Source organism: Dendropsophus ebraccatus, chromosome 5, assembly GCF_027789765.1.
Source record: "Dendropsophus ebraccatus isolate aDenEbr1 chromosome 5, aDenEbr1.pat, whole genome shotgun sequence".
In the NCBI taxonomy this organism is placed as follows: Eukaryota; Metazoa; Chordata; class Amphibia; order Anura; family Hylidae; genus Dendropsophus; species Dendropsophus ebraccatus.
Window position 1 is genome coordinate 13,594,321 of NC_091458.1, and position 25,185 is coordinate 13,619,505.

Genomic DNA, 25,185 nt, shown 5'->3' on the forward strand with positions numbered 1-25,185 from the left:
TGCGCGCCCACATCACAGTCATCCCCAAGGACGGAAAGGACCCATCCCTCTGCCAGAACTATCGCCCTATTTCTCTCCTGAACCTTGACTTGAAACTCTTTTCCAAGATCCTTGCCGCCCGCCTCACTCCGCTCTTACAACCTATCATCCATCTGGACCAAGTGGGCTTTATGCCCACCCGTGAGGCCAGGGATAACACCACTAGGGCCATTAACCTTATACACTATGCCGCCTCGGACTCTTCCCCAACAATGCTCCTTTCTACTGACGCGGAGAAGGCCTTTGACAGAGTCGGCTGGCCCTTCCTGACCGCCACCCTCCGGCACTTGGGGCTGGGACCCCGTATGCTGGCCTGGATCAGTTCCCTCTACTCGCGCCCCTCGGCTCAGGTCTCTGTCAACGGCCTTCTCTCGTCCCCCTTCCCAATACATAACGGTACCCGTCAGGGATGCCCACTTTCCCCCCTAATCTTCATACTGACACTCGAGCCCTTCCTTCGTCACGTCAGGCAGAACGTAAACATATCAGGGGTTCGCGTGGGATTGGTCACCCATAAGGTGGCGGCCTACGCGGACGACCTGCTCTTTTTTCTCACCCATCCTACGGTCTCTCTCCCTAATCTTCTCTCTGAGCTTACTAGATTTCAAACCCTATCCAACTATAAAATTAACCTCCAGAAGTCCGAGGCGTTGAACCTTTCCCTCTCACCCTTGTTGGTCTCCACTCTTGCAGACTCCTTCCCTTTTCGCTGGTCGAGCTCTTCGTTATCCTATCTAGGGGTCCAGCTTACCCCCTCTATCTCCGATCTATTCAGGGTTAATTTCCCTCCCATGCTGAGAAAGATTGAAGCGGACCTGGCGAGGTGGCACCGGGGCACCTTCACCTGGTTTGGCCGTTGCTCCATCTTTAAAATGAACATTCTCCCTAGGCTTCTGTACCTTTTTCAAGCCCTCCCGGTGACGGTGCCCCTGAGCTTCTTCAGACAAGTATCCTCCTTGCTGACCAAATTCATCTGGGCCCACAAGCAGCCCAGAATAGCGAAATCAGTTTTGTATCGCCCAAAAGCGCGCGGTGGGCTGGGCCTTCCCAACATCCTTCATTACTACGTGGCCAGTCACCTTGCCAGGGTGGTAGACTGGCACCGACACAGCTCCTCAAAACTTTGGGTCGGCCTTGAAATGTCACTTGTGCCCCTCTCCCTGTTGGCGGCTCCCTGGCTTCCTGACTCCAGTAGACGGGTCGGGCCCCATCCGACAGTCGTCCCGACTCTTAAGCTCTGCCAGAAATACTTTTCCTTGGCCTCCCTGGCTCCTCACCCATCCCCCTTGCTCCCGGTCATAGGCTCCCCCTCGTTTCCGTCTGGAGCCTCCGACCCTGTGTTTCGGGAATGGTTCAAAGTTGGTTCCTTCCGTGCTCGTAGCTTTCTTCGGGGTTCAGCCTGGGTATCCCTTTCTGAGCTGCGGGATCTCCCAGACCCGGTCCCCCTGGGGTTCTGGAGGGCCCTCCAGTTGCACCATTTTCTCCTCTCCTTACCTGCCCCGGCCTCTTTCTGCCGCACGCTCACCCAGTTGGAGACGTTGTGCCTTGGCTCGGGCCCTCTCCGACATTCCCTCTCCCTCCTATACGCCATGCTGGGATCCCCCCCGGAACAACCGCCTCCCTCATTCCTCACTGCATGGGAGCAAGATTTGAATGTTTCATTTACAGGCCCACAATTGGACCGAATTTATACTTGTACCCATACCTCTTCCATCTCCTCCCGCTTACAGGAGGCGGGCTACAAGATTCTGTCCAGATGGTACCGGGTTCCGGTCCGCCTTCACAGAATCTTTCCTGAAGTATCCCCCCTGTGCTGGAGAAACTGCGGCGAGGAAGGGACCCTCCTCCATACCTTTTGGAGCTGTCCCAAACTGGTCCCCTTTTGGAGAAAGGTTTGGCGTATTGCCTCGACCTTTACGGAATCTCCTCTACCTTTCTCTCCGTCTCTGTTTCTCCTGCACCTGTCGGATATCCCGTTGAAGAGTTACCGCCGCTCACTCCTCCGCCATTTGGTCAACGCTGCCAGGGCCTGTATCCCTGCCCTTTGGAGGCAACAGGCTATCCCTACTATTTCTATGTGGTTACGGAAGGTGGAAGACCTCAAATATATGGAGGACCTTACCGCACAACTGCATGACCGGAACTCTAGGTTCTTTCAGACCTGGTACTATTGGGAACAGTTTGCTGACTCTGATGAGTACAAGACCCTCATCTCTCAGTGAGGCGCTTCGTCCCCCTTGTCCTGTTCTTTCCTACGTTGGTGTGTATGTAAGTGTTCATTGCCCCCTCCCCCCCTTGTGCTCCCCGGTGTTGTAACTTCCCCCCCTTACCTTCCCCCCCCCTCTCCAGACGTCACTGCTTCTCAACCCTCACTATTCCTGAGCGTTTGCTCTCTTCCTTCTATGCAGGATGAAAAGTCCCTCATTCTCACGGTTGGCCTCCCCGTTGTGGGAAATATTCCATACAACCTCTGTTGGTAATGTTGAGCCATGTTGGCTCCTTGTCCTTGTTCTATTTTATAGTTTGTGCACCCAACGGTGCTTTGTTCTTACTCTGACGTGTACAGTTGAGGATATACATGTATTTACTTGTGAAAATTTTGAAAATGAATAAAATTTAGAATTTAAAAAAAAAAAGAAAGTCTATGTATTCCACTGCACAGTGCAAGACAGCTGTTAAGGCCTGGGGCTTAGCCCAGATAACATGGCCTGGGGCTCGTATTACCCACCTAGGTAGCTTGCAACTAGGGGACATAAGGCGGTCAGACTAGAAGTCATCCTTGAGTACAAGAATTTTCTATCTCCCCTTCTACACACCTCTACTGTTCCGGCAGAGTACACTTCTACCTTGGACAAGGCCCCTCTGGCAATTCCTCTCCTCTACTCTCCCACTGCAAAGCATCTTCTTAGTAAAAGCACCTTGTCTCTACCTCAACTACAATCACCTGAGTCACTTACAAGATTGTATAATCGTTGTATTGCACTAGACTGTATTACTACTACAAGTACTATCCTTGTATTGCACTACGTTTCTCCTTAGTAAATTATTCTACTTTGCACTGGCTTATCTCTTCGGCACCTGCACACACCTCTCTACACTTGGGTTATTCTCTTTTCGGTGTTGGTGAGGCATCAAACTGTCTGGGTGGGTCCTATACCACACCAGGCTACCGTGACAAGTGTCCAAGTGACCTTAGGCCTCACCGCAAATAGATAGATAGATAGATAGGAGATAGATAGATAGATAGATAGATAGATAGATAGATAGATAGATAGATAGGAGATAGATAGATGGATAGATAGGAGATAGATAGATAGATAGATAGATAGATAGATAGATAGATAGTGCAAAGAAAGGAAGCAGCACACAGCGTAGTAGGTGCCAGCAGGCGAGACTTGACCAAACCTCGAAGTAGTATATATCAGGAAATCCCACGGCACTCTGAAGATTCAGATGAATAAACGTAAATTAATTGTGGTAACAAATCACAGCATTCCATGTGCGCCGGAAGCATTAATCTCAGGCCAGGAGGAGAGCGGAGCGATGGAACAAGGGAGCACAGCAGAGGACCGAGCCACAAGGGGCGAGCTGAAGCAGAAGAGCGGGCAGGACCATGCTACAAGCGTTACATGTTTAAAGGAACAGTATGTTTATTATTGATCCATAAATTGTACAAAGTAGTAGCACAGCCGCCCCACTGTCCCCCATTGTAATAAGGAGATGGGGTAATGATTTTATATTTTATTTTATTTAAAATGTTCACAATTTTATGGTCTCACAAAATTAAGCACACCCCATTTTTAGCTTTAAAATAAAAATTAAATGGAAACACATAGACAACAATTATCCTTAAGGAATATTCTGCACACTCGTATCTTGTTAGTTGTACATCTTAGAATACTGCTTGTATACAGGAGGCCATGAATGCCGATAAAGAGAAGGACCAGGAGCCAAATACTGTATTGTCCATACTGCCACCTTCCTGATGTTCTGTTTTTCTTGGTCCACATTGATGAATCTGTCTTTGTCTCTTTTATATAATAAATGTTGGAATGGTCCATCTACATAGAGAAGTTCATCTTCATCATATGTTTTCGGAACACTTCATCCCTAACGCCATATATTAATGGACTGATAAACCTGGGGAGGCACATGAACAAGACAAAGTTGGTTATGGGTAGAAACAGGAAATATTTGGTTAAATAGGCTTCGGCAAATGAAGAGGTGAATGATGTCATGCATAGTCCGAGCTGGAGTGCGTGAAGAAGGACGGTTCTCTCAGCCTTGAATACAGAAGACCTCCCAGAACCGATCTTTCGAGCCACCATCATAACTTTGACATAAGTGTAGAGGATAACCAACGCTACCAAGCTGAAGGTGCTAATGTATGTCAATGAGCGTAAGATAACTTGGAATTGGTGCATTGCGAATGGTGACCAGTGACATATCAAGCTGGTGGAGAAGAAGTTCCTCGGCATTGAGAAACACAGGCCGATAAAGTCGAGGCACTGAGGAATCAGACCCAGAAGCCACATGACTCCTATGGCCAAAAGGGACCTTTGCAAGGTGCAGACTTCTGCATGTCTCAATGGATGGCATATGGCAAAGTAGCGTTCCAAGGACATGACGGCCAAGCTGTAAGGTGTAACCTTAAATGCACTGGCAGAGAATGTGATGAGAGCGTAACATATGGGCACAGGGATGTATACGACATATATAACCACAAGAAATGGGAATATTAGCACAGAAATCAACAATGTGTCATTTATGAGCATATGGGCAAAGAGAACATAGTGAGCATTTTCCTGAAGGTGGGGGCTACTGAAGAAGACACGCAAGATGATGGCGACAAAGTAGAGGAAAACACAGAAGAACACCAGCATCAAGGCCAGCAGGGTGCTCCTCACCATCTCAGCGGTGTTACGACTTGTATTGTTGCTGACCATAGTGGAATAAAACATTATGAGGATAGCCACGGAAATCCTTTTGATTGAAGCTGTGATACTGAGAAAAAAGGCACAGACAAGACCTAAACAACAAGCAAGGCTATGGCTCCCACAAAAAGCAACAAGCAAGGTTACGGCTCCCACATCACATCTGGTGGCCTTCGGGTTCTGATAAAATCCATGCTTTATTATAACAAACACATTCACACAGCAGTACATGGGAGGCACAGTAGTTCACGGGAGGCACAGTAGTACACGGGAGGCACAGTAGTTCATGGAAGGCACAGTAGTACATGGGAGGCACAGTAGTTCATGGAAGGCACAGTAGTACATGGACGGCACAGCAGTACATGGGAGGCACAGCAGTACATGGAAGGCACAGTAGTACATGGACGGCACAGCAGTACATGGGAGGCACAGCAGTACATGGAAGGCACAGTAGTACATGGATGGCACAGCAGTACATGGGAGGCACAGTAGTACATGGACGGCACAGCAGTACATGGGAGGCACAGTAGTACACAGTAGGGAGGCATAGTAATACATAGGAGGCACAGTAGTACATAGCAGTCACAGTAGTACACAGTAGGGAGGCATAGTAATACATAGGAGGCACAGTAGTACATAGCAGTCACAGTAGTACACAGTAGGGAAGCATAGTAATACATGGGAGACAGAGTAGTACACAGTAAGGAGGCATAGTAATACATGCCAGGCATTTCTGTACCACTCACAATGGTAGCTTAAATTCTTTTAGTTGCTTTGCCATTGACAGAGTTTTGGAGCCAAAAAGAGGTGGTGATTGGAGGAAAAGGGTGTTAAGAAAAGAGGCAGAATGGATTTTTAGATTAGGCACACGATCACCTCTTGGTCTCAATATCAGGAGTGATCTAATGCTTTTGTATTAACTTTCCATTCATTTTGATCCATCTAATAGCGGATGGCGCTTTGCACACTGGGTTATTCATACACTGTTATGCCCTTTACATCCATGCCTTTGCCATATTTTCTGCACTCGTATTTTCTGCACCCCTTTCTGCACTGTTTTCCTCCATTATCAGCATAGTCCCACCCCTATCATGTACCTAAATCTACTCATCCTCCTCTATATTCCTTTCTTGCCCTCAGATTTCCCTCAGATTCTGGTTTAGAGTTTTTGCCTGTTTCCCAGGTTTACATCCGATAGAGATGCGTTCCAAGCTGGAACGCATTGCTCGTCATGGACACAGTACACAGTCAATCTATCCCGATCTGTGTTTCTGGGTGACACGCATGATGCGTTTCACCAACCGGACGTGACGCATCATTGTTAATCCACTTGATGCGTCTCTTGGTGACACGCATCTTGCGCTCCACTAACCGGAAGTGGCGCTTGTCGTCACTTCCAGCCCTGCCAGGTATTTATCAGGGCATACTCTTATCTGCCTCATACGCTGCAACTCCTTGCAGCGCTACCTGCGCTTCCCCTGTTGTCCGGATCCTACGGGTGAGTGGTATCATATACACTTTCCTCCATACAATTGGATTCTTACGGGATCTTTAACTCTCATTACATATTGAGGTACCATGGATGTATTTATGTCTGTATTACATGCTCGTTTCATTTGTCTATTACAGAGACTTCTTGTCTCTTGGAGATCTTCCAAATATGGGAGTGACTTTCCTCCTTTCCCTGTGATTACCCAGACTAAAGGTACTTCACTAGAGTGTGGCATATGGAGGTTTTTTCATCTGTGTATCAAGTTTTTTCTATTTTGCACATATGCAGTTTTCTCTGTTCTGAATACATGCAGCTGTTGAGCCCATGCCATACTTTGCAATTTGTTTAGAATGTGATTGTTTGTTATATAGCCTCACATACAGGCAGGATATATTAAGGTTCAAGCATGAGGTATACACACACAACAGCATGTTTTTGTTACTAAATCTTTGGTTACTAATCTCTTGTTATGTATAGTTTTTAACCACCCCGTATGTATATACACTAATACTATGTTTATCTTGTAACATTATTGTTTAGATGCCATGATTAAGGGCCAGGTTAGGCCCGAAACGCGTCGGCTATTGTTTTAACGAATATTGAAATAAAAGGAAATATATTTTTTAACGTGAGCTGAAGGAATCCGGCTTGTTCTTCTTCATAGTAATAAATGGGAGGCACAGTAGTACACAGTAGGGAGGCATAGTAATACATAGGAGGCACAGTAGTACATAGCAGTCACAGTAGTACACAGTAGGGAAGCATAGTAATACATGGGAGACACAGTAGTACACAGTAAGGAGGCATAGTAATACATGGGAGGCACAGTAGGGAGGCACAGTAGTACATAGCAGTCACAGTAGTATACAGTAGCGAAGCATAGTAATACTTGGGAGGCACAGTAGTACATAGTAAGGAGGCATAGTAATACATGGGGGGCACAGTAGTACATAGCAGTTACAGTAGTACACAGTAGGGAGGCATAGTAATACATGGGGGCACAGCAGTGCACAGTAGGGAGGCATAGCAATACATGGGGGCACAGCAGTGCACAGTAGGGAGGCATAGCAATACATGGGGGCACAGCAGTGCACAGTAGGGAGGCATAGTAATACATGGAGGGAACAGTTATACATGGGAGACACAGTAGTACACAGTAAGGAGGCATAGTAATACATGGGAGGCACAGTAGGGAGGCACAGTAGTACATAGCAGTCACAGTAGTATACAGTAGCGAAGCATAGTAATACTTGGGAGGCACAGTAGTACATAGTAAGGAGGCATAGTAATACATGGGGGGCACAGTAGTACATAGCAGTTACAGTAGTACACAGTAGGGAGGCATAGTAATAGATGGGGGCACAGCAGTGCACAGTAGGGAGGCATAGCAATACATGGGGGCACAGCAGTGCACAGTAGGGAGGCATAGTAATACATGGAGGGCACAGTAGTACATGGGAGACACAGTAGAACACAGTAGGGAGGCATAGTAATACATAGGATGCACAGTAATACACAGTAGGGAGGCATAGTAATACATGGGAGGCACATCACTACATGGGAGGTATAATGCTCCAGTAAAAAAAAAAACAGCTGATAATTTATGTGCAGTGTGTAGGTTCCCTACCAGTAGGAGTGGATTATAAAAGGTCAGTTTTCGGCAGTAGCCCGGGCCCTGAGCTCCTGGGGGGCCTACGGCACCCCAAACAGACTTGTACTTTAGGGGTGTATTTTCTTCTGGCTACAATTCTGCCATGATTTTCTAAAAATCTGCTGTTTTTTTTTACTGTGATTTTGCACAAATTAGGGTATTATGACATTATTTATCCTGTACTATGAACACCACGCTTGTGCTGCCATAGTAGCAGTAGGGTGGGGGTGGGGGGGTCTGAATTGGGCAGATATCGCTCTGTGTAATAAAGACAATGATCGACTCGGTTAAAAATCATTGTCCACCATCTGCGCATCGATCCGTGTATTACAATCCGAACCTTTCTCTGCAGTGACGGGTGGGATAAAGCTGCGACCAGTAATTGGCTGAGCGGGCTGTCACCACAGAGACTGGTTCAAAAGTATCAGTGGCGGCTGCAGTCAGCAGGGGACCGGGACCCAGAGACACAGCAGGAAGACGCAGAGGGAGCACGGACAGGTGAGTATAAGTACATCTTTGCCTAGATTTACCAAATGGTTAAAAAATTACTTTAATGGTGCGTTCACACCTACAGGATCTGCAGCTGATTTTCTGCAGCAGATTTCAGTTAAATAACTGAACACAGCATCTTGATGCTGTGTTCAGTTATTTAACTGAAATCTGCTGCAGAAAATCAGCTGCAGATCCTGTAGGTGTGAACGCACCCTTAATACACAAAGTGTTAAATAGAAAAAGACCAGCACAGCATGCTTTTTTTGAAACACTTATGGGGAGCACTATGTGCTTAGCTGGACTCCGTGTTCAGACCAAAAATCTAGCCATATAGGGGCTATTAACCCCTGTGGTTCTCAAGTGTAAAGGTGCCTCCTTATGGACAAGGATCTAGTGGTCCGTATAACTGCATCTTTATATTCCCTTATATCTGTTGGCGGTTGTACAGATAACATCGCAAATCTAGTTCTGTCCAGACTGTGAACAAGTATGGCGTGCTGAGAGCTGTGACGGAGAGGTATATACTGCTCTGCTTGTGACTAGAGATGAGCGAACCTCGAGCATGTTCGAGTCAATCCGAACCCGAACTTTCGGCATTTGATTAGCGGTGGCTGCTGAAGTTGGATAAAGCCCTAAGGCTATGTGGAAATCATGGATATAGTCAGGGGTGGTCTTGGCATTTCTGGGGCCCCAAGCGAAGTTATGTCTGGGCCCCCCCCCCTCGACACACGTTCCAAAACAATAGACCGCTGTGTGTTGCCCCCAGTAGTATATACCCCTTGTGCGCTACCGCCAGTAATATATACTCCTTGTGTGCTGCCCCCAATATTATATACCCCTTGTGTCCTGCCCCCAGTGGTATATACCCCATGTTTACTTCCCCCAGTAGTATATAGACCCCTGTGTGTTCCCCCAGTTATATATAGCCCCCCCCCGTGTGCTCCCCCAGAAGTATATAGACCTCCTGTGTGCTGCCCCAGTTGTATATAGACCCCCTGTGTGCTGCCCCCAGTTGTGTATACCCCCTGTGTGCTCCCCCACTAGTATATAGGCCCCCTGTGTGCTCCCTCAGGAGTATTTAGTCCCCTGTGTGCTCCCGCACTTGGATATAGACCTCCTGTGTGCTCCTCCACTTGGATATAGACCCCTGTGTGCTCCTCCAGCAGTATATAAACCCCCTGTGTGGTTCCCCCAGTAGTATATAGACCCCCTGTGTGCCCCACCAGTATTATATAGACCCCTTGTGTGCTGCCCCAGTAGTATACAGACCCCTGTGTGCTCCCCCAGTTATATATAGACCACCTGTGTGCCTCACAAGTAATATATAGACCCCTTGTATGTTCCCCCAGTAGTATATAGACCCCTGTGTGCTCCCCAGTAGTATATAGCCCCCCTGTGTTCTCCACCACTTGGATATAGACCTCCTGTGTGCTCTCCAAGTTGTATATAGACCCTATTCTGCTGCCCCAAGTTGTATATAGACCCCCTGTGTGCTGCCCCAAGTTGTGTATACCCCCTGTGTGCTCCCCCACTAGTATATAGGCCCCCTGTGTGCTCCCTCAGGAGTATTTAGTCCCCTGTGTGCTCCCCCACTTGGATATAGACCTCCTGTGTGCTCCTCCACTTGGATATAGACCCCTGTGTGCTCCTCCAGTAGTATATAAACCCCCTGTGTGGTTCCCCCAGTAGTATATAGACCCCCTGTGTGCCCCACCAGTATTGTATAGACCCCTTGTGTGCTGCCCCAGTAGTATACAGACCCCTGTGTGCTCCCCCAGTTATATATAGACCACCTGTGTGCCTCAAAAGTAGTATATAGACCCCTTGTATGTTCCCCCAGTAGTATATAGACCCCTGTGTGCTCCCCAGTAGTATATAGCCCCCCTGTGTTCTCCACCACTTGGATATAGACCTCCTGTGTGCTCTCCAAGTTGTATATAGACCCTATTCTGCTGCCCCAAGTTGTATATAGACCCCCTGTGTGCTGCCCCCAGTAGTATATAGACCCCTCTGTGAAACCCCAGTAGTCTATAGCCCCCCTGTGCGCTCCCCCAGTTATATATAGCCCCCTGTGTCTTTCCCGTTATATAGCCCCCCTGTGTGCTCCCCCCCATTTATATAGACCCCCAATGTGCGCTCCCCCAGTTAAACAGACCCCTGTGTGCTCCCCCTCCCATATAGTATATAACACAATAAAACAAACACTTATACTCACCTGGGTCCGGGCGTCTCCTCTTCTCTTCACTCTTTTGGCCGCAGGAAGGGTTTTCCCTGCGATTACAAGAGGCCGCACTCCCCTTGTCCTGGCGCGATGCTCCAGTGATGTCACTGGAGCGCCGGCACCACACGGACAAAGCTGCCACTTGTGACCGCAGGGAAAACCCTTCCTGCGGCCACAAGAGTGACTGACAGGGAGGGGGCCAATGTCTCCTGCCCTGTCAGTGCTGCTGCATGTAACTATGAGAGCTCATTATGAGTGCTCATAGTTACAGTTCAGATGGCAGCAGCGAGCGGGGCAGCGGCCCTGTCCAGTGGTCTTGAGCACAAGAGCAGGGCGTGGGGGCCCCTCTGGATGTTGGGGGCCCCAAGCGATCGCTTGGGGTGCTTGGTGCCAAAGACCGCCACTGGATATAGTCATTGGCTGTATCCATGTTTTTCAGACAACCTTAGAGCTTTATCCAACTTCAGCAGCCCCAGCTAATCAAATACCGAACGTTTGGGTTCGGATCGACTCGAACAAGGCTCGCTCATCTCTACTTGTGACCCAATCACCATGTAAGATTATTGAGCAGGTGGCATTGTATTCAGTGATCCTGTTTTTGTATGATAAAACCCATCACAACTAGCCTGTGCCTCCCAGCTGTGGTACAAGTGCAGCTTCTGACCCCATTATGTCTAACATACTAGTAAACTGGAGGGTGGCGGAGGACTGGCAGCCGCCCTAAACCCTATGATCAGTCTCTGCTACTTACTGTATGAGGATTACACAAGTCTTCCCACTTCCAGCAATAGGTTACATAGCGCACATACAGAGAGCAGTATACAGGAGTGAGGGGGGAGCGCTATATACCTGCTCCCCATTCCCCCATAGGAGTCTGCAAGATGAACAATGTCATAGCTCGGATTTGGCATCAAAATTTCTTTCCTTTAATTTGCAGCGGTAATATCTCACAAGAGAATCCAGCCACACAACATAGATGTGTCCTTATGGGGTAAGTGAGGAGAAGAGCAAGATATAAGTACATAAAAGAATATAATATTTATAGAAAAAAAGATGGATAGATAGATAGATAGATAGATAGATAGGAGATAGATAGATAGGAGATAGATAGATAGATAGATAGATAGATAGATAGATAGATAGATAAGAGATAGATAGATAGATAGATAGATAGATAGATAGATAGATAGATAGATAGATAGGAGATAGATAGATAGATAGATAGATAGATACTGAAATTCCAGGAGAATTAATTCAGTCCCGCCTTGGAAAAACAAACGGGTGATGCTAACAGCAAGAGGTCGGACGAGAAGTGAATAAAGATTTTTAGTTGACATTGGTGGATGTCAGAAATCTGGTAGTATATTATTAGAGCTGCGAAAAAATGGTAACAAACTAAACATACTTACCCCCTGTCCCCTGCAGATCCTTTTAATCTGCTTCTGGTCCCCCAATCTCCTGTCCTCCTGCAGAGACAAGAGGTTGGGGCAGGACCTGGCTGTCCAGTCAATGGCTACAGAAGTGTCCTGTCTCCCCCTGCGATTGGCAGGCATGTGACAGACTCTTGTCTCAAGAGCAGCAAGAAGAGAGGACTAGAAGCAGACAAAGCAGCAGCGGTGGGGGTAGGTAAGTATAACTTTTTCTACCTTATTTTTTCATGGTACCAACAAAATAGGCAAGACATTTCAGAATCTGAGAGATGAAAGTTAGCTGCAAGGGGGTAGGTCCACAAATGTTTTATTGGGCTATAAAAGAATGTTTGAAGAAAAAGGGAAAGCTACCATAAGAAAGAGAGAGGAATATTTTACAAAGGTGAATAGAGACTGTGGCAATGAGGGAATAGGGTCACTAGTGAAGGCTGTGGGGCGAGGAGAACAGAGGAGCCTGGAAACTTCTTCTGTTAGTGGTTCAGAGGGATGAAGAGGAACTTTGATAAAGAATGGGATGACTACCTATAGTGGACTGAGGGATAAGTTCAGATCAGATATGGTCAATTTTAGCTTTGGCATAGGTGGCCAGCTCTTCAACACTGAGTTCAGTGGAAGGAAGAGTAAGGGTCCTTTCACATGGCCAGATATAATGCCGTGCAAGGACGCAGGCAACCATCGATCAGTGCTTATTTGCAGTGCCTTCAGAAGGCCACGATCAGTCGGGTTGCCGGGCCACTTGACCGTTCCCTGCATTGAAATGTGTAGATGATAGCGATATATCTTACAGGGGCTTAAAAGATGTGATTAGCCAAGGATTAGGCGCTTTCCTACTCCTTGGCTTTCACCCCCCTTGTTGGTCAAAGGGGTAGTGACTCTCCTTAAGGAGAGCGCGTCATTAAGACGTGTGGAGACTTACAGACCATTGCTGCTCCACTTCAAGTCAAGTCTTGCTCAGTCAAGGAGCCTTAGAACACTGACTGGGGCTTTTATGCCAAGCCAAGCAATCTCTCCAAAAGGAAAAGATTTCCCATCTGCATACAACTGTTTCAGGACTTTTGCCCCCCATCAGTGCAGAGCAGGGTGTTGGTTGGCTAGTGAGAGGTCTATTGACGCGCAGTGTCGGACTGGAGTGCCTTGGCCCACCAGGGGAAATCATTCTTGGGGCCCACCCTTCTGCCACCACACTTATCTATGGTAACATTAATAAAGGTACATTAACACGGCGTGATATGGGGCAGTGTAGGGCTGCAAATGATTGCTAATCAGCAGGGCAGGAATATATAGAGATGTGCAGCCGACAGCAATGATCTTAGCCGCACAAAAGATCAAATCAGCCGACTATGGGGCATTTGCTTGCATGTCAGCCAATCTCTGGCACTTTTACATGGGCCGATCATCGGCTGAATAGACTTCCTAGGAGCACTTGTTACCGATTATTGGCCGGTGTAATCGCGCTATAAGACAATTTTCTTTGCATGATAACACTGTATGCTACCAATAACACCAGTATATAAAGAGCAAATATCCCCACACATATTACCGCTATACAGTAACTGACCAAATCCTGTATATCAAGACCGATATTACCAATAAACCAGTATACAGGAGGGAAATAGTATCACCATACATATTACCGCTATACTGTTACTGACCAAATCCTGTATACTGAGACCAAAATTACCAGTACACAAGGGGGAAATATTACCGCCACACCACAACCATCACCACCATATTGTTACTGACCAAATCTGGTATACTAAGACCAATGAACACCGCACCAGATTACAAGTAACAAATAATACCCCCACATACTGACTAACACCGCCATTTACTGACTAACACCCCCACATACTGACTAACACCACAGCTGCTACTGAATAAAATCCTCTGAACAAAGATCAATATCCCCTCATACAGTCATACAGAGGTAGCCCCAGCTCTACACTATATACGTTACAGTGCACATAGATTTAGTGACTCACAGGGGACGTCTTTTCTGATCGGAGTTCTTCCCTTTTCATCTTCTTCTTCATCTGCCCTGGGCCGTTATGAGAACTTCTCCGAGCCACGAATCCACAGAATCTGCCAGAGAAATATATTAGGCTCCTTACTCTGTCACCATCCTCATCTCTCTACAAACTGCACATCTGTATTGGCCCCTTTACACCTTCTCTCAGTGGTTAGCCCTGACTATTGTGTGTGTGTTCATATATATATATATGTATATATATATATATATATATACATATATATATATTGTGCACACACCTTGTAGATGGCCCCTTGTTCAGTCCTCCATATAGATGGCCCTGTGTCCCTGTGTGCCTCTACTATAGTAGAGATCCCCCTCTGTGTAATCCCTTTATAGTAGATGACAACCTCTGTGCATTCCCTATTATCAGGGGTAGGGAACCTTGGCTCTCCAGCTGTTGCAAAACTACAACTCCCTTCATGCCTGCAACAGCTGGAGATCCAAGGTTCCCTATTCCTGCCCTATAGTATATGGCCCCCTCTGTGTAGTCCCCTTATTGATGACCCCTCTGTGTAGTCCACTAAAGTAGATGCCCCCTATAGCCTATTGTATACACACCGCACCCAGTATAGTTAACCTTATAGATGCCCCCCATTGTTGTCCCCCTCTGTGTAGTGCCCTTTATAGATGCCTCCTCAGTGTTGTCCTCCTTATAAATTGCCCCCATCCAGTGTCCCTTATAGATGTCTCCCTGTGTTATCCCCCTTATAACTGGCCCGCTTGTGTTATCCATCCCCCATATAGATAGCCCCCTTATGTTGTCCATCCCTACCCCCCATATAGCCCCTTATGTTGTCTATTCCCCCGTATAGCCCCCTTATGTTGTCCTTGCCCCATATAGCCCCCTTAAGTTTTCCTTCCCCTGTATACAGCCCCTTATGTTGTCCTCCCCTGTATACAGCCCCTTATGTTGTCCTCCCCCTGAATACAGCCCCTTATGTTGTCCTCCCCCTGTTTATAGCCCCTTATGTTGTCCTCCCCCTGTATACAGCCCCTTATGTTGTCCTTCCCTGTATATACCCCCCTTATGTTGTCCTTCCCTGTATACAGCCCCCCTTGTGTTGTCCTCCCCCTGTATACAGCCCCCCTTATGTTGTCCTTCCCTGTATACAGCCCCCCTTATGTTGTCCTGCCCCTGTATATACCCCCTTATGTTGTCCTCCCCCTGTATATAGCCCCCCTTATGTTGTTCTCCCCCTGTATACAGCCCCCCTTATGTTGTCCTGCCCCTGTATATAGCCCCCTTATGTTGTCCTCCCCCTGTATACAGCCCCCCTTATGTTGTCCTCCCCCTGTATACAGCCCCCCTTATGTTGTCCTGCCCCTGTATATAGCCCCCTTATGTTGTCCTTCCCTGTATACAGCCCCCCTTATGTTGTTCTCCCCCTGTATACAGCCCCCCTTATGTTGTCCTGCCCCTGTATATAGCCCCCTTATGTTGTCCTCCCCCTGTATACAGCCCCCCTTATGTTGTCCTCCCCCTGTATATAGCCCCCCTTATGTTGTCCTTCCCTGTATATAGCCCCCCTTATGTTGTTCTCCCCCTGTATACAGCCCCTTATGTTGTCCTCCCCTGTATATACCACCCTTATGTTGTCCTGCCCCTGTATATAACCCCTTATGTTGTCCCCCCCTGTATACAGACCCCTTTATGTTGTTCTCCCCCTGTATACAGCCCCTTATGTTGTCCCCCCCTGTATATAGCCCCCCTTTATGTTGTCCTCCCCCTGTATATAGCCCCCTTATGTTGTCCTCCCCCTGTATACAGCCCCCCTTATGTTGTCCTCCCCCTGTATACAGCCCCCCTTATGTTGTCCTCCCCCTGTATACAGCCCCCCTTTATGTTGTCCTTCCCTGTATACAGCCCCCCTATGTTGTCCTCCCCCTGTATACAGCCCCCCTTATGTTGTCCTCCCCCTGTATACAGCCCCCCTTTATGTTGTCCTTCCCTGTATACAGCCCCCCTATGTTGTCCTCCCCCTGTATACAGCCCCCCTTATGTTGTCCTCCCCCTGTATACAGCCCCCCTTATGTTGTCCTCCCCCTGTATACAGCCCCCCTTATGTTGTCCTCCCCCTGTATACAGCCCCCCTTATGTTGTCCTCCCCCTGTATACAGCCCCCCTTTATGTTGTCCTTCCCTGTATACAGCCCCCCTATGTTGTCCTCCCCCTGTATACAGCCCCCCTTATGTTGTCCTCCCCCTGTATACAGCCCCCCTTTATGTTGTCCTTCCCTGTATACAGCCCCCCTATGTTGTCCTCCCCCTGTATACAGCCCCCCTTATGTTGTCCTTCCCTGTATACAGCCCCCCTATGTTGTCCTCCCCCTGTATACAGCCCCCCTTATGTTGTCCTCCCCCTGTATACAGCCCCCCTTATGTTGTCCTCCCCCTGTATATAGCCCCCCTTATGTTGTCCTCCCCCTGTATACAGCCCCCCTTATGTTGTCCTCCCCCTGTATACAGCCCCCCTTTATGTTGTCCTTCCCTGTATACAGCCCCCCTATGTTGTCCTCCCCCTGTATACAGCCCCCCTTATGTTGTCCTCCCCCTGTATACAGCCCCCCTTTATGTTGTTCTCCCCCTGTATACAGCCCCTTATGTTGTCCTCCCCCTGTATACAGCCCCCCTTATGTTGTCCTCCCCCTGTATACAGCCCCCCTTATGTTGTCCTCCCCCTGTATACAGCCCCCCTTATGTTGTCCTCCCCCTGTATACAGCCCCCCTTATGTTGTCCTCCCCCTGTATACAGCCCCCCTTATGTTGTCCTCCCCCTGTATATAGCCCCCTTATGTTGTCCTCCCCCTGTATACAGACCCCCTTATGTTGTCCTCCCCCTGTATACAGACCCCTTCTGTTGTCCTCCCCCTGTATACAGACCCCTTCTGTTGTCCTCCCCCTGTATACAGACCCCCTTCTGTTGTCCTCCCCCTGTATACAGACCCCTTCTGTTGTCCTCCCCCTGTATACAGACCCCTTCTGTTGTCCTCCCCCTGTATACAGACCCCCTTCTGTTGTCCTCCCCCTGTATACAGACCCCTTCTGTTGTCCTCCCCCTGTATACAGACCCCCTTCTGTTGTCCTCCCCCTGTATACAGACCCCCTTCTTGTCCTCCCCTGTATACAGACCCCCTTCTGTTGCCCCCCCCCTGTATACAGCCCCCCTATGTTGCCCTCCCCCTGTATACAGCCCCTTATGTTGTCCTCCCCTGTATACAACCCCCCTTATGTTGTCCTCCCCCTGTATACAGCCCCCCCCCCCTTATCTTGCCCCCTCTGATAAAAAATAAAAAAAAACACAAGACAACTCACCTAACCACACGCTCCCCCGTCGGTCGCCGGTGTCCTCTTCTCTGACAGCAGCTCCGATGTGAAGTCCCGCCGGCGCCATCACTGACCTCAGTGTGCGCCGCGGTGGCTGGGACTTCCGGTATGCGCTGCATGAACCGGAAGTCCTAGCCGCCGCGGCGCACACTGAGGTCAGTGATGGCGCCGCCGGGACTTCGCAACGGAGCTTGTGTAACTCTTGTGATCGCAAGCAAATCTCTGCTTGCGGTCACAAGAGTGATTGACAGGGCGGGAAGCCGTAGGCTTCCCGCCCTGTCAATCACAACACTGCTTACATTTAACTGGAAGCGATTGTTGCGATCGCTTCCAGTTAAAAAGGGAGGTGCGGCCCCCGGCCCCCCTAGGAGCAGGGGGCCCACTCCAGCTCGGGGCCCACCGGGGGTTTCCCCGGCCCCCCGGTGGCCCAGTCCGAGCCTGTTGACGCGGGTCAAAGGGGTAGTGACTCTCCTTAAGGAGAGCCCGTCATAAATACATGTGGAGACTTACAGACCATTGCTGCTCCACTAAGAATTCTGGAAAGAAAGGATATGCAAAATAGCTCTCACACCTCTTGAGCAAAGAGATGTCCCTTCAAGTCAAGTTTTGCTCAGTCAAGGAGCCTTAGAACATTGACTGTGGATTTTATGCCAAGCCAAACAATCTCTCCAAAATGAAAGATTTCCCATCTGCATACAGCTGTTTCGGGGGTTTCGCCCCCTCATCAGTGCTTTGCTCAAGAGGTGTGAGAGCTATTTTGCATATCCTTTCCTCTGTAAGTCTCCACACATCTTTATGACGAGCTCTTCTTAAGGAGAGTCACTATTCCTATGAACCACGTCAATAGACCGCTCACTAGCCAGCCAACACCCTGCTTTGCACTGATGAGGGGCAAAAATCCTGAAACTGCTGTCTGCAGATGGGAAATCTTTCATTTTGGAGAGATTGTTTGTGTTACACTTTGTGTGGACACTTTGTGGAAGCCTATGGCTGGTAGGGGTGTACACAGCAGATAACAGTCACAGTAAGTATATGCAGACTCACGTTTTGTTGCAGCAGCACTGGATGATGTCCGGCAGGTGAGCAGAGTGTGGTTCAGCAGAGCTGGAGGTGGTAAGCGGCTGTTCCACTAACAGATCTGTAGGAAGATAGCACACAGCAGGAGCGGGTCCTGGGTAGGTGAGCGGCAGCGCCGCTGACAGACAGCAGGCAGGATGTGTAGCACTAGGTAAACCTTGCTGAGGAGTTTAAGCAGCAGAGTGATCCCATGTGCAGCAGTAGTAATAATCAGGAGGTCTAGTAGCAGGACTCTGGAATAAGAGGACCGCAGCAATATACAAACAGGAGAGTCTGTAAGCTAGAGGCAGACAGAAGCTAAGTTCTAACTGATACTCAGGCAGGGAGGGGCACAGGTGCACACATTATTATAGCCTCAGAGAGCAGGTAAGATGGCCACTGAAGCCACTGGCCCTTTGGCCAGGCTTTCCTGGATGTCTTCGGTGAAACTCGGATAACAAGCGGGGAGCATTAATATTTTCCACAGGTTCCCAAGATTTTTCTTCGGCTGGATACCCTTCCCACTTGACTAAATATTGCAGCCGGTTCCTATGGATCCTGGAATCGAGAATTTCCTCCACCACAAATTGTTCCTCACCATCAATCAAAACCGGAGCGGGTGGTTGGGCAGAGCGTCCGGGGCAAGGATTAGGGACAGCAGCCTTCAATAGTGAGACATGAAATACTGGATGGACCTTCATGGTCTTGGGGAGCTTTAGCCGAACAGCCACTGCACTTATGATGGTACTTATTTTAAATGGACCCACAAATTTCTGCCCAAGCTTCGGAGAAGGTACTCTCATTTTTACATTTTTAGTGGAGAGCCAGACAGAATCTCCTACTTTGAACATGGGTGCTGGTCTACGAGACTGATCAGCAGATCTTTTATATCTCTCCTGGGCTGAGGTCAAGGTTTCCTTCAGCACTTCCAGGTTTTGCTGAAGAGCTGTTACACGTTCTGCAACTGCTGGCATGGCAACATCAATTGGCAGTCTTGGTAGAATCTTGGGATGGAACCCCAGATTGGCATAGAAGGGTGACATCTTTGTGGAGGCACTCTGGGAGTTGTTGTAGGAAAACTCCGCCAGAGGGAGAAGATCCAGCCAATCATCCTGCAAATGACTGATGAAACAACGCAATTACTGTTCTAAGGTCTGATTAGTCCGTTCGGGCTGTCCATTTGACTGTGGATGATAAGCAGAAGACAAGCAGACCTTGATGTCCAATGCCGAACAAAATCCTTGCCAGAATCTTGCCATAAATTGGGCTCCTCGGTCTGAAATGACTTCGTCGTGGACACCATGTAGCTGAAAGACATTTTGAATAATTAATTCCACAGTGTCCTTCGCAGATGGTAGTCCACAGCAGGGTATGAAGTGAGCAGCCTTGGTCAATCGGTCAACCACTACTAGAATGGTGTTCATTCCCTTAGAGGTGGGCAGTTCAACAATGAAGTCCATAGAGATGGAACCCCATGGACGAGAAGGCACCGGCAACGGTTGTAGGAGTCCAGTCGGAGCAGACCTGGGTGTCTTACACCTGGCACAGACCTCACAGGAGCGGACATAGCTCTTAACATCCCCCTGATAGCCGGGCCACCAGAAGAATCGTGAAAGGAACTCCTGAGTCTTCTGTACCCTTTTATGACCTGCCACCTTGGAGTCATGCATCAGTTTCAGCACTCTTAATCTAGCAGTTTTAGGCACATATAGGCATTGACCTTGGAACCATACTCCACTTTTGAAGGTTAAGTGCACGTCATCAGCCGGCCGGGACAAAAGAGGGTCATTGGCATAGGCTTCCTTAAAGATATTAATTAGGTCTTGATTCTGTATCACTCCTACTACATTAGCTTCTGGTACTATGGTCTTAGATGATGAAGCAGAATCTAATTCAGTAGAGAACATCCGGGAAAGGGCGTCAGCCTTGCTGTTACGGGAGCCTGGTCGGTAGGAGATGATGAAATTAAATTGGTTTAGAAATAGGCTCCAGCGAACCTGTCGGGGGGAAAGACATCTTGCTGATCGGACAAATTCCAAATTACGGTGATCGGTGAGTACGACAATTTGCTGAGAAGCCCCCTGCAAGTGATGCCTCCATTCCTTGAACGCGGAGATGATCGCCAGTAGCTCCTTGTTTCCAACATCATAGTTCCTCTCAGCAGATGATAACTTCCGAGAGAAGAATGCGCAGGGGTGCAACAGACCTTTTTCCCCCCGTCCTCTGGGATAAAACAGCCCCCACAGCACAATCTGAGGCATCCACCTCAATTATGAATGCCAACTCTGGATCAGGATGTTTTAATACTGGGGCAGATGTGAATTTTGATTTAAGGCGGGTGAATGCCTCCTGGGCCTGAGTTGTCCAATGAAACACTGTCCCATTCTTGGTAAGTTGGGTGATAGGACTGACGATCTCTAAAAAAAGTGCTCTATGAAGCGCCGGTAAAAGTTGGCAAAGCCTACAAAGCGTTGTACTTCCCGGATGTTCTTTGGGACTGGCCAATCAATAACTGCTTGGATCTTGCTGGTATCCATATGCAACCCTTGTGGCGAGATTACATAGCCCAGAAACTGGATCTCAGTCTTGTGGAACTCGCATTTTTCAAGTTTGATGTAAAGATGGTTTACTCGAAGGCGGTCCAGAACGGTCTTCACATGCTCCTGATGTTCTTGTAGGGTATTAGAGAAGATAAGAATATCATCGAGATAGACCACCATGAACTAATCCAAGAGATCCCGGAAGATGTCATTAGCAAGGTGCTGGAAAGTAGCTGGGGCATTGCAAAGCCCAAATGGCATGACGAGGTACTCAAAATGTCCATAGCGACACCGAAAGGCAGTCTTCCAATCGTCCCCAGGTCTGATCCGCACCAAATTGTAAGCTCCACGAAGATCTAATTTAGAGAAAATTTTGGCACGGCGAACTCTTTCCAGAAGTTCAGGGATCAGAGGAAGCGGATAGCGATTCCGGACAGTTACTTTATTCAGCTCCCGATAATCAATGCAGGGTCTAAGGGACCCATCTTTCTTTTTCACAAAGAAAATTGGAGCACCCGCTGGGGATGAAGAAGGACGGATAAATCCCTTTGCCAGGTTCTCATCAATGTACTCCTTGAGGGCCTTTAACTGTGGTCCAGCCAGGGGATAGATGTGACCAAACGGTATCGCTGCACCGGGCAGAAGCTCAATCGGACAGTCATACGGCCGGTGCAGAGGAAGCTTATCCGCATTCTTCTTGTCGCATACATCCAAGTAGTCATGATAGACTAATGGAAGATTGTTTAAGACACTGTCAGGAATAGATTTGGCTGGGCAAATGGCTGATGTATTACTTGCTGGGAAGCGTATCTCCCTAGTTTCCCAATTGATAACTGGGTTTTGCTTCTTCAACCATGGGAGGCCTAAGATGATTGGAAAATGAGGAAAGGAGATGAGCATGAAAGAGAGTATCTCTTGATGGTCGGGTGGCATGGAGACCCTCAGGGGTCTTGTTTCCTGATCTATCGGCCCTGAGGCCAGGGGGGAACCATCCACGGTCTCCATAAGCACAGGTGAAGCTTTTAGTTGGGTGGCAATACCATGTTCCTTGGCAAAGGCAAGATCCATGAAGTTGCCGCTAGCCCCGGAATCCACCATAGCTGAAGTGGGGACCCAGCACTTGCTCCAAATCTGAATAGGCAAGAAGCAATGGGTGTTCTTTTTCTTCTTCTCAAGCTGTGGTGCCACAGAAGACAGGGTCTGAATAACTGCATTCAACTGCTCTGATGCTTCTGAGTGCTCTGATTCAGAGTCAGACAGATCACCTTCTGCCAAGGCTGCGGCTGTTCTGCGAGGCCGATTAGGGCAATTTATCAGAAAGTGGCCAGACTCTCCACAATAAAGACATAAACCTTCCCGCAGCCTGCGCTCTCTGCGGGCATTACTCTCTCATCTCTGTACTGCATCTAATTGCATCGGCTCAACATCCTGTGGGGATTTGTTAGAAGGTTCCCTGGGATATGCAGATGGGGAAGCTGATGGACTGTCCCTTCAATTCAATGCTGCCCACTTCTCTTGTCTCCGTTCAGATAAACGAATATCTATCCGAATGCAATGATGTACAAAATATCCAAATTCTGAGGGAGCCTCACTGCGGGCCAGCTCGTCCTTGATGGCGCTAGATAATCCTTTCCTAAAGGGAGGGAGTTGGGCCTCAGGATTCCAAGTCGTATCAATGGACCATCTCTTAAATTCCATGGCGTATTCTGTGACAGAACGTCTGCCTTGTCGGAGCGCCAATAAGTTGGTCTCTGTGGTGATGCGACGATTTGGCTCATCAAACATTAGCCTCATGCCAGCCAGGAACTGAGTCAGACTGTTCAAACAGGGATCACCGGTCTCAATTAGTGGATTTGCCCATGCTAGAGCCTTGTGTGTCAAAAGCATAATGATACAGAGTACTTTGGCGCTGTCATTCGGGAATTGGCTGGCGTGTGCATCAAAGTATAGCTGACACTGATTAACAAAGCCACGGAACTTGTCACGATCTCCACCGAACCTGAACGGTGGCAATTTAGGAGGACCCAGTACTACAGGGGAAGCTGGCATCTGCGCCTCAACAGAGGTGGTCCTAGCGCGCAAATCCTGGATTGCTATGTTAAGTTCATGCGCATTTTCATTTGCTTGAGTCTCCAGAGCAATTATTTTAGTCTTTAGAGACTGCACTTCAGTATATATAGAAGATGTGATTTCATGAAGTCTCTTAATACGGGCTTCCAAATCCCCAGACCCAGCGCCCTCCATCTTGTAGGCCTGAGTATCCTGTTACACTTTGTGTGGATACTTTGTGGAAGCCTATGGCTGGTAGGGGTGTACACAGCAGATAACAGTCACAGTAAGTATATGCAGCAGCGCTGGATGATGTCCGGCAGGTGAGCAGAGTGTGGTTCAGCAGAGCTGGAGGTGGTAAGCGGCTGTTCCACTAACAGATCTGTAGGAAGATAGCACACAGCAGGAGCGGGTCCTGGGTAGGTGAGCGGCAGCGCCGCTGACAGACAGCAGGCAGGATGTGTAGCACTAGGTAAACCTTGCTGAGGAGTTTAAACAGCAGAGTGATCCCATGCAGTGGCGTAGCTACCATGAAGACAGGGAAGGCAGTTGCTATGGGGCCCCGCACTACAGGGGGCCCGGGGGCCCGCCTGGCCTGTCTCCCCTGTCTTCAAGGTAGCTACGCTACTGATAATAAAGCACCCTGCCAGAGACGCAGAAGGGAGCGTCTGCAATCCCCTCTGTAACACCTCCGCACCTCCCCCTGACACAGGCTCAGAACGTCCTGCACCAGTATCCCCCTCTCCACAAGTTGAACAATCCCGGGACGTTCCGCTAAGCCCCGCCCCCATCGCGGCAAGCCCCGCCCCCAGCGCCCACCGCGGGTGGGATATTCGCTCATGGCACATGGCCTGAGGAGGAGACACAGCAGGAAGATGGTAACTATCACTGCCAGCTGGAAGTCACCAGCTTCCCTGGCATCCTGTATAATGGGGGTCACTCAGGCTCAGCTTCCCTGGCATCCTGTATAATGGGGTCACCAGCTTCCCTGTCATCCTGTATAATGGGGGTCACCAGCTTCCCTGGCATCCTGTATAATGGGGTCACTCAGCTTCCCTGGCATCCTGTATAATGGGGGTCACCAGCTTCCCTGTCATCCTGTATAATGGGGTCACTCAGGCTCAGCTTCCCTGGCATCCTGTATAATGGGGGTTACACAGGCTCAGCTTCCCTGGCATCCCGTATAATGGGGTCACCCAGCTTCCCTGGCATCCTGTATAATGGGGGTCACTCAGGCTCAGCTTCCCTGGTATCCTGTATAATGGGGTCAGTCAGCCTCCCTGGTATCCTGTATAATGGGGTCAGTCAGCTTTCCTGGTATCCTGTATAATGGGGTCACCCAGCTTCCCTGGTATCCTGTATAATGAGGTCACTCCGCTTCCCTGGCATCCTATATAATGGGGTCACCAGCTTTCCTGGCATCCTGTATAATAGGGTCACTCAGCCTCCCTGGCATCCTGTATAATGGGGTCACTCAGCCTCCCTGGCATGCTGTATAATGGGGTCACTCAGCCTCCCTAGCATCCTGTATAATGAGGTCACTCAGCCTCCCTGGCATCCTGTATAATGGTGGTCACTCAGCTTCCCTGCATCCTGTATAATGGGGTCACTCAGCCTCCCTAGCATCCTGTATAATGGGGTCATCCCGCTTCCCTAGCATCCTGTATAGTAGTCAGTATAATGGAGGTCACCCCCCTGGACTCAGAGCTGCCGCAACCAGCAGGGACTCCGAGCGGCCTGCTACCCCCCCCCCCCCCCCAGCGTCTCAGAGCTGCCAAAGGCAGGGGGACAGCTCCATATCGCCAGTACAGGTAATATGTTGGGGGGCCCCATACACTTTTTTGCTATGGGGCCCCATGAATCCTAGTTACGCCCCTGATCCCATGTGCAGCAGTGGTAATAATCAGGAGGTCTAGTAGCAGGAC

At 48.8% G+C, this 25,185-nt stretch overlaps 1 protein-coding gene across 1 annotated transcript; it reads right to left on the reverse strand.

The window, feature by feature from the left end:
• Positions 1-4,100: 4,100 nt before the first annotated feature.
• On the reverse strand, positions 4,101-4,985 carry LOC138794113 (odorant receptor 131-2-like). The gene has a single exon (XM_069972881.1). It carries the CDS (start codon positions 4,983-4,985, stop codon positions 4,101-4,103), a length of 885 nt encoding a protein of 294 aa, XP_069828982.1.
• Between the last annotated feature and the right edge of the window lie 20,200 nt (positions 4,986-25,185).

Excerpts from the sequence above, each read along its gene's own strand:
- LOC138794113 (XM_069972881.1), bottom strand. The coding sequence starts at position 4,985 with ATGGTCAGCAACAATACAAGTCGTAACACCGCTGAGATGGTGAGGAGC.